At 43.7% G+C, this 8,698-nt stretch overlaps 1 protein-coding gene across 1 annotated transcript in view; it reads right to left on the bottom strand.

Annotated features, from left to right (window-relative positions):
- lmx1bb (LIM homeobox transcription factor 1, beta b) overlaps nucleotides 1-8,698 on the bottom strand; it is a 43,175-nt gene extending 34,477 nt beyond the window's left edge. The window contains exons 1-2 of the mRNA XM_035658676.1: nucleotides 8,560-8,698; nucleotides 7,891-8,077 (exon numbers count right to left, since the gene is read on the bottom strand). Coding sequence (XP_035514569.1) covers nucleotides 7,891-8,077; nucleotides 8,560-8,698 — 326 coding nt within the window. The remainder of the gene's footprint in view (nucleotides 1-7,890; nucleotides 8,078-8,559) is intronic.

The raw sequence follows: 8,698 nt of genomic DNA, 5'->3' as shown, positions 1-8,698 counted from the left end.
CCCCCCCCCCAGTGCACAGTTTCTTCTACTGTTTGCTACCTTTTTATGCAGAACATGACGTCTGTGTTACAGCTGTCCTTAGGGACACTGGGGGTGGTGGTGGGGTAAGTGTCCAAGACGGGCAGTCATCTTCTCTGCACACACTCCCCTGTCATCACGGCTGCACTGCAGATTCTCCACATCTGCATTGCCTTACACCACTCAGCCCCGCTCTTACCAAAGCCCCCATCATCTCTGCCTCCCTCCCACGTCTCCACTCCCCCATCAGGATCATCCAAATATTTCCCCTCGCTGCTTTTTGAAGCTTCCATGGGTCACGGGACCTCATGCACAAATCATGCTGGCTTGCCGTGGGGGGGCCGGTCAGAGAGGACGGGAGTGAGTCAGACGCGTAGAAACCCAATCTGCACTGTTTTCATACGGGGGTTATTTTTCTTGCCAAGACAGCCATCACCAATCAGCGGCTGGTTCTAAACAGCGAGTTAAGGGAGCTCTCGCTGTGGATGCTGGTCCTGGCAGCTGATTTCAACCATACTCCCCAGCCGCACCAGGGGAAGAGACAGAGAGTAAATTCAGAGAGCCTGACAGCCTGCAACGGTTTAACATGGGGGTTAGACCCAAATACATAGCTCTGGGTTTATGTTGATGGATGGATAACCAAATCCATCTCATTGTTTGCAATAAAACATAGATGTTTTTACACTGCGACACCACACTTGCTATGGTTCTGAGTTATGATCTACTGAGAAAGAGGCCTGACAAGTGTCAGCCACCAGTTTTGGAACTTGTATTTTTGAGATGCAAGGGAGAAAATAAACTCAAATACACAAGGATAATAAAAGAATCAAGCCAGCTCTACAGTGTGTGGGCGCAGGAGGTTCAGTACCTAATGCAGAATTTTCATAACAGAGAATATTGGAAAGGCCCTCGCACCAGGCTGGTAAACAGGGCAGACAGAGAGGGATGAGTCAGTGTGGACCTTCCCTCCCACCTGCAGAGCACACCAGCTCAGGGTGAGAGGAGATGCTGGGCAGGAATCTGGAAGTGCTGGTTAAAGTAATCACATTGGTTTCACTGCATCTGATCTGCAGTCTAACAGACTTCCAAACAGTTGAATGAGTAAATAAAGTGCCCCAGGGGACTCCCGCTGGAGATGGATTACCACAAGGGTGCACACACAAAAGGAGCTGAAGCCCCACAACCCGATGTGAGCCGCAGACAAAAGCCTAGCGTTGGACCTCGACCAGGGAACCGGCAAACTTTATTAATCTCATCCTAGACTGAACCTCCTGCTACTGCAGTCCATGCACTCATAGACAGACGCATGCTCTGCTGCGAGCAGGTACACACTCTACAGTGACTGTGCATGTCTGCGTGAATCTGTGACTGGGTGCAGGAGTGGGTGAACATATGCACGTGTACGTGAGCCGGCCGTATTTGTGATTGTGTGCATGTGCTTGAGCAAACATTTTAACATACTGTAGATGCACACATGTTCGCCTGTGTGCGCATGAGTGTGTATGCGTCCGCTTGAGTGCATAGACCACATAAGATGAGTCTCATGCTCACTTGGCTGTAGAGGCCGGGTCTGGAGGGGACTAAGGGCCGTGGCATTCTGCAGCCCCATCCCACCCCGGCCCCATTCTTCCCCCTTTCTGGGCCTGACACAAATAAAAGGATTAGGAGCCCCCGTTTCCGTCAGACCCTCCATTCAAGACAAAGCTCCGACCAGCTTAGTGTCACACTTAATGATAAAAGTGCAAATCTCTGTCAGTCACTTTGGGCAGGAATACCGGTATTTGGGGGCTAATCTCATTTGATGAAGATTAAAAGGGGTAAAAAAAAAAAAAAAAGACAAAGAAACGTGTTTTGCCGTATCTGTACACAAATCTACTCCGGTGAAATTCAGACATGCAGCAACTGAGATGAAGTCCTGAAATGTATCTTTAAAATACAGAGAGAGGGAATGTGACGCAGTGGAAGGAGCTCAGATTAGAGACAAAGAAAGAAAGGAGCAGAGAGAGGAAGCAAGTGTACACACACACATGCACACATGCGCCCACACCCTCTCAAAAACCTGGGGTGTATGTAGACAAACACACTGCTCTGCCCATTCCCATGTAGAGCTCGAATGTGTGACGTGAGTGTGAGAGTAAGCCTTGGGCACACAACAGTCTGAATGCAGCACTTGCCACTATGATGCCAGTCCTCTCTAGTGTATCTGTGAAAAGCCTACGTGTTGGAAAAACATTCCAGAGTGGGATCACATATACACAGTTGGGGCCAGCAGCGATACTGCGAGCCAGCAGCAGAGGCCATGTCTCAATTTCTCATGCACGTTCGACCAGGCTGCCTGGAGAAACAAGTGGGGGCTATTTGCAAACTACAGAAGCAAAATGAGACAAACAGACCTGAAATGTAATTAAAAATGTGGGAGAATAATCTTGTAAATGTTACACTTCCACAGACACACCGTAAACTATTTTTGAAATGAATAATTACTGCGGAGCAAAAATCCAGCCGCTAAAAATGTTTCATTCTTCTGATTTAAACATGTAATCTGGCAAATTGGAATAGAAAACATTCGCTGAGTGTGTGTATTTCTCGGCTGGCTACTTCAAGAAGCCTATTACAGTATTTCACAGATTTAGCCAAAATCTAATTTGTAAATTGCATTTAATGGTTTGTGGTAGCCTTCCTTTTTGTTATGAAGACTTGTCATGCTGTGAAAATAAACCTGAAGGCCCGAGGACTTGGAGCCAGTAATGAAAATCAGTACGTTGCCGAGTCGAGAGCTTTCTCTCCACCGTCACTGATTAGCATTCCCGATTGACTGACATGTCCCACTGGCTGCCTAACAGCCGGCTTTAGGAGATGAGGTTAAATTGTGGCTACCAACAAATTGCATGCTTGAGTTCCTCTGCACCCCTCTGCTATCATCCAGTGTAATGTGAGCACACCAGGCAGATCCCTCTGCAGATCCTTCTCCTCCCCTGCGCTACGGCTCCCCCACACAAAGCCACAGAGACCTCTTTCCACATCCCTCGCCACCAGTCTGGCCTCTAAAGTGGTGATGGGCATTACCGTGGCTGAGCCTCTGTGGCTTCCCATAGCGTCCTGCAAAGTGCTTTGTGTTCCAACTGCTGCTACATACACATACACACAAGTATGCTTATAGCTCCCACACAAACACACACTCTGCACCCACTCAAACACAAGCCGGAAGTGCCTTTACTAGAAAAACCGTCATGAAATCACCTGATTTCATAAAATAATGCTTGTACTTAAGATTTACTGACAGCATCGCAAAAAACCTTCAGCGAATAAAAACAGCAGACTATCGAAGCTTTTATGGATGTAGCTGGTTTACAATTTATAACAGCACTATTCATATATACAAGAGTTCATGTAAAACGATATGTTTAAATCAAATATTTATCACTCGAGGAGCTATTTGTGGGAACCGGAAAGAACAAATAACAGAGAGTCCAAGATGTAGCTAGTGATGCAAATAAATACCACTCCAACAGGTCCTTTAATGGGTCTAAATATGTTGGGAGGGGGCTGTGGGGGGGCAGCTAGCAAACCATGAGATGACAGATGATGCATCCTAGTATGCTGCAGGGACAGGCCGAGCCATGTTGACATAAAACCCAATACTTCCTTACAGAGGAACGGGGCCAGCTTCAGCTAGCTCCTTGCCGAGCACTAAAAATCCCAGCAAGCTGAAGCAATATTATCTGGCTTAGTGTTTCTAACATTAGATTTGTCTCTCTGTAGAGGTCCTTTTTTATTTACCCAAGAGCAGTGGCTAAAGACACATTTTTATCCTTTTTAGGGAGAATAAAAAAAAAAAGAAAAAAAAAGCTATAGCTGAAAGTTAGAAAGTCTTGCACAAAGGAACGCACACCCACAAATCAGAGCTGCTTTAACTGGACTGAGGACGCTCTTTAATTAACTGCAAAACTGCCCGACTGGGTTGACAACACAAAGTACATCTTAGTTTGTTTTTTTTTTCTGTTTTTTTTTGTGTGCATATGAGTGTTCACAAAGTGCCAGGCCACGCGGGAGTGTCCTAGAGCGAGTAAAACACACACTCTGTGAGCTAACACAGAAACCCAGCCGTCAGCATCTATCCAGCACACACTGCTGCAGCGTCCCAAGCACAGCTAATTAAAAAACAACAATTTCACAGGAGGGCACTCCAAACAGTTCTAAAAAGCACCTCTCAGCACACCGGGGGATCGTCCAGCATACATGGGAGGTGAGACAGGTTCTGGGAGCTCTGTTTTTATGGCTTCATCACTGCTGTGTTTTTCTACTGCTCATACTACCGTGACCTAAATTTCATTTTGGCACGTGAATTTCAAAAATTTGGAAAGAATTCTGCATGCTGCATGTATTTGGATGAGTTACAAATGAAACATTCTAAAATAACATTTTGCTAGACAGCAAAACTTAATAGAGCGTGGGAAACAAAAATCCACTCCGGAATGCCATGTTTTTATGCATCAGCAGGACCCAAAAGCAGGCAGCATGGTGTATAATAGAGTTAGTTAATGTTATGTTTTGTAGATGGAGCCCATGGCAGTTTCTAACAAGGCAGTCCATTACAGGGGTGTAGTCCAACACTTGGGTCAGTGATAGGCCTTATTACATGGCTCCCTTCAAAGCATCTGCTCGGTTAGAGGGAAGGTCTCCCTGGGGAAAAGATCTCCCTCTTTCTAATGATGTATAATTGACCTCCAAACACCAGGGCACAACAAACTCTCCCGGGGTGGTGTAATTCCACTCTACCTTTTACATACCGCCCGTCTCGTTCAAGCTTGTTCCTCCTCTACGGCTATGGCCCCCGTCCAACTGACAGCTCGGCCTATTTGCCTTCAATTTTATCAAACTTGCTCTGAAATATTTTTGCAAAAGGCAGCCTTATATTGTCATATTTCTCCTCCTCTAGAATATATTCCATTTGATTTTCCCCTCTGGAAAATATGCCTCTATCTGTACATTAGATTTTTTTTTTTTAACCCTAAATCTTAAGCCATCAAAAATATTCCACATGCACACAATTTCATATCGAGACGGGGACGATCCACTCCGGTCAGCAGCATGGCACAAACAGAGGCAAACATATGGGATAAAGGCTAATAAAATCCAATCTTGTTACTATATAATTGCACTATATGGAGCAAGATGTGTTGAACTGTTTTGGTGGGAGTTTTAATAACACAGTACACAATTGTTTTCCCTCGTCTGCACTTAAACCTGTTCCAAAGGTGCCAAAAAAGACTGCTTGCCAATTCCTTGATTTATTATAGCTAGTGAGAGCTGATTACGGGGCATGAATCAGTTGCTGTAGGAATGTAATTAGGCACGAAGACCTCTGTAAGGCGAGGAGCTCTCCTCGCAGCCCAAAGCAGTTTGTGGGCTGACAAATGCATCTTAAATGGGTGTCATAAAAGTCAAAAAGGTGCCAATTACATCTTTAAGTATCCCATCAATGCAAATAGAATAAACAAGGAAAAAATGAGATGCTATGTGTCCATGTGATGGAGAGACCCACCAACTAGCTTTTAACCTGAGAAAAAAAGGTGGGAGAAGGAGGGTAAAGAATTAAAAGATGTGATGAATAACAGCGTGTGAGAGTAGGACGTCGCCCAGCAGGTTGTTGTGTTTGGCTGGGGTGATCGGACTTGCCCAAAGTAGCAGAGAAAAAGGGAGAAATGGTGAGTGGTATACCAAATATGGTACTTCAAAAGCAGAGCAGTGACAAAATGCCAGGAAAGAGTATTAGTGGGAGGCAAAATAGTAATAATCTTGTCTATCTCTGTGTGTTTATCTCTGTCGTCCTCTCCCCACACACACACACCAAACAAATAGGAGACTACAAGTGGCCGCTGCTAAAGCAGGCATGAGAAAGAGATCCGTCCCTCTGCCGGACTGTCTCAGCTTCCAGCCACCTCTGAGCCGTGACGCCGTGACTCTGGTATCCCATAGTTACTGCTATGAATTTTCCATTGTTATCAGCCGACTACACTCCTGTCACAAAGCTGGATGAATGGCACGCATGGCAATAGATGTAACTCTTTGTCGCTGGCGAGGTATCTAGCAGAGAGCCATAATGTCCCGGTAATCGAAGTAGAATTGTTAAAAAGGCTGTGCACAAAAAGCTGGAAATTTAGTGACAAGCATGAAAAGCGCTCATGCGATGAGAAACACAGGGCACCCCGGGGTCCTCGCAGGCCAAACAGCAACCCTCAGCATTGTTGTTAACTTCGTTGCTCAGTCTCAGTATTTGCCTCACTATATCTGCCATCTCTGCTGCTTTTATGTGATAATTTACTAATTCAATTTACTAATTTATCTTACTCCACAGCTAATGGCTGTCATGTTACTTCCTGCCATAGGCCTAATTTAGACTGTACAACTTTATTGTAATTCACTTTATAAACAATAAGCACAAGGGGACAATTCCTATTATTATCTTTATATATAATTGATACAGTTATTATTTTTAGTAGCTGTAATATTAATAATGTTGCTTTTATTTATTGTGTTGCTGTGAATTTGTCAAAGATCATTTTTAAATTAACTATCTGTATTTAATCACATTAGTCTGCTGCTGTAATCACACATTTCACTGATAAATAACTACATATTTTTAAAATAATAAAAACACCAATATATATTTTTTTTTTTACATATTTTCAAACTGTGAAACTTGCAATTTAATATTAAATTATTAATGTTTTTTAAATTGCCTGTGTGTGTGAGTCGCGCCTGCGCAAATGCATTAACTACTAAATATTTTCTATTATTATCAGAATCCACGTGTTTAGCTTGCAAGAATATGTAACTCATATGGAATAAAAAGCGCGCATAGTAATTTAATTAAACCGTTGAATGGTTAAACACTATATCCAAAATAAAATAGCCTGAAATGAAATATAACATTTAAAAATAACCTAAAATAAAATAGTAATAATAATTTTAAAACGCGATATAATTGTACCGGTCAAATATAAAAAATTAGCCTACATTTTAAGAAAACTAATATTGAGGCAGATCGAGATTTTCAAAATAAATGTATAAGTTGTGATCGGAAAACAAATGTAAGCTGCGCTGTGGGCTCAGAGTCTTTTAGGAAACCTACTGAAATGTTTTCTTTCCATTTCTTTAATGCATCTGAAGCTGATGGGGAAAAGGCCACATGATGTAAGCAGAAAACACACGAACAGAGAGCGGAATAAAAACCCGAGACTGCACGCCTGCGTGTTTCTCGGGCCTGAGATGAGTGGGATCACATCCGCACTCGTCCCCGCACAGACCAAATGTGGAAATATCGTGGGCCACTGTGACAATAATAAAGCCGAGCACATGACAATAATATATGGCCGCTTAATGCGAGCGTCCTCCAGCCAGTGTGAGCTCTCTGCTGCAGACATTTCCATCCGATCCACTGTGACACAGTGTTTTAAACAAGTATATAAAAAAAGCTCAGATTCAATTCCATTTGTTCCTGCTGCTCTTTAGTTCCATTTTTAAAAATAATTTTGCAGGAAGAAAATTAATCTTAAACTTCAGCAAAACAAAACAAACAACAACAGGTTAATTTATAGCAAAGCTCCAAGCTGGCAGATATTTTTTTATATAAATTAAATATTGTAAAATTCACTTCACACTATCTGAGTGACTTTTCACACTGTATTTTAGACACACACACACACACACACTCAACACACACAAGGCCTCCAGGCCAGCCAAAGCCACCACAATCTCTCTCTCTCTCTTTCTCTCTCTTTAAATCACTGCACACCAACCAAAGCAAACTGAAAGAAATGCAAGAAAAGAAAGAGAGAGCAGAGATTCCCTCCCCGAACGAGTGCTTACTGTTGGTAGTCGTGTTTGCAGTAAAGTTTCCTTTCTCTGAAGTAACAGCTGGTGGTGAGAGGCTGTTGACACACGGTGCACTGCAAACACTCCTCGTGCCATGAGGAATCGTTGACCCTCATCAAGAAGCGGTCGGAGATGGGACGCTGGCATCCTTCACACACGGATGGATGATGACAGTCGGTCCCTGGAAAACGGCAGAGGAGAGCCGGGGCCCCGTCAGGAAAGAGAGAAGGCCCTGAATCAAAGACTGTAAACTCTAAAGCGTTAAAGGCCTACACACTGGCTGCTTAAAGAAAACCAATGAATGCCTTTAATTCAATTAAAAAATGCAGCTTTTAGTGGATGAATGTGACATTTTCTGTCCAGTCAGGCCTAAAGATTACATCACTCATAGAGCCTTTATATGTCTGCATGGCTCAGGGTGAGTTCCAATCACAATAACATGAGAATAAAACTACACCATCTCTGTTTTCTCTTTTATCCATTGGCATGCGTAAATATGAAGTTTTGCCGGTTTTTAGTGACAATGGGTGTCAGGAAACAAAGCAGCAGTTGGCATGCAGACACAGTAATGGCATCCAGACAGGAATAACAGTCGAGTGTTTGACCTGTGCTCGCAGTCCAGCCGTGATTTGCAGAGGTTTGCGCATTAAAAAGAAGACTCACCGAGCATGACTCCGAGCGTGGCCTGTCCCGATCGCAGGGGGTGATCTTCAATTTTTATGCCGTCCAGCATGATGCACGTCTCGGACTGTTCTCCCGCGGAGAGGCGCTCCAGCGACACCAGACCTGTTGCAATATCCAT

The sequence above is a fragment of the Morone saxatilis genome, unplaced genomic scaffold, assembly GCF_004916995.1.
Source record: "Morone saxatilis isolate NCDOM2014 unplaced genomic scaffold, NCSU_SB_2.0 Contig16, whole genome shotgun sequence".
Classification (NCBI taxonomy): Eukaryota; Metazoa; Chordata; class Actinopteri; family Moronidae; genus Morone; species Morone saxatilis.
Note: the sequence above shows the minus strand (reverse complement) of the source record. Positions and strands in the feature narration are given on the sequence as shown.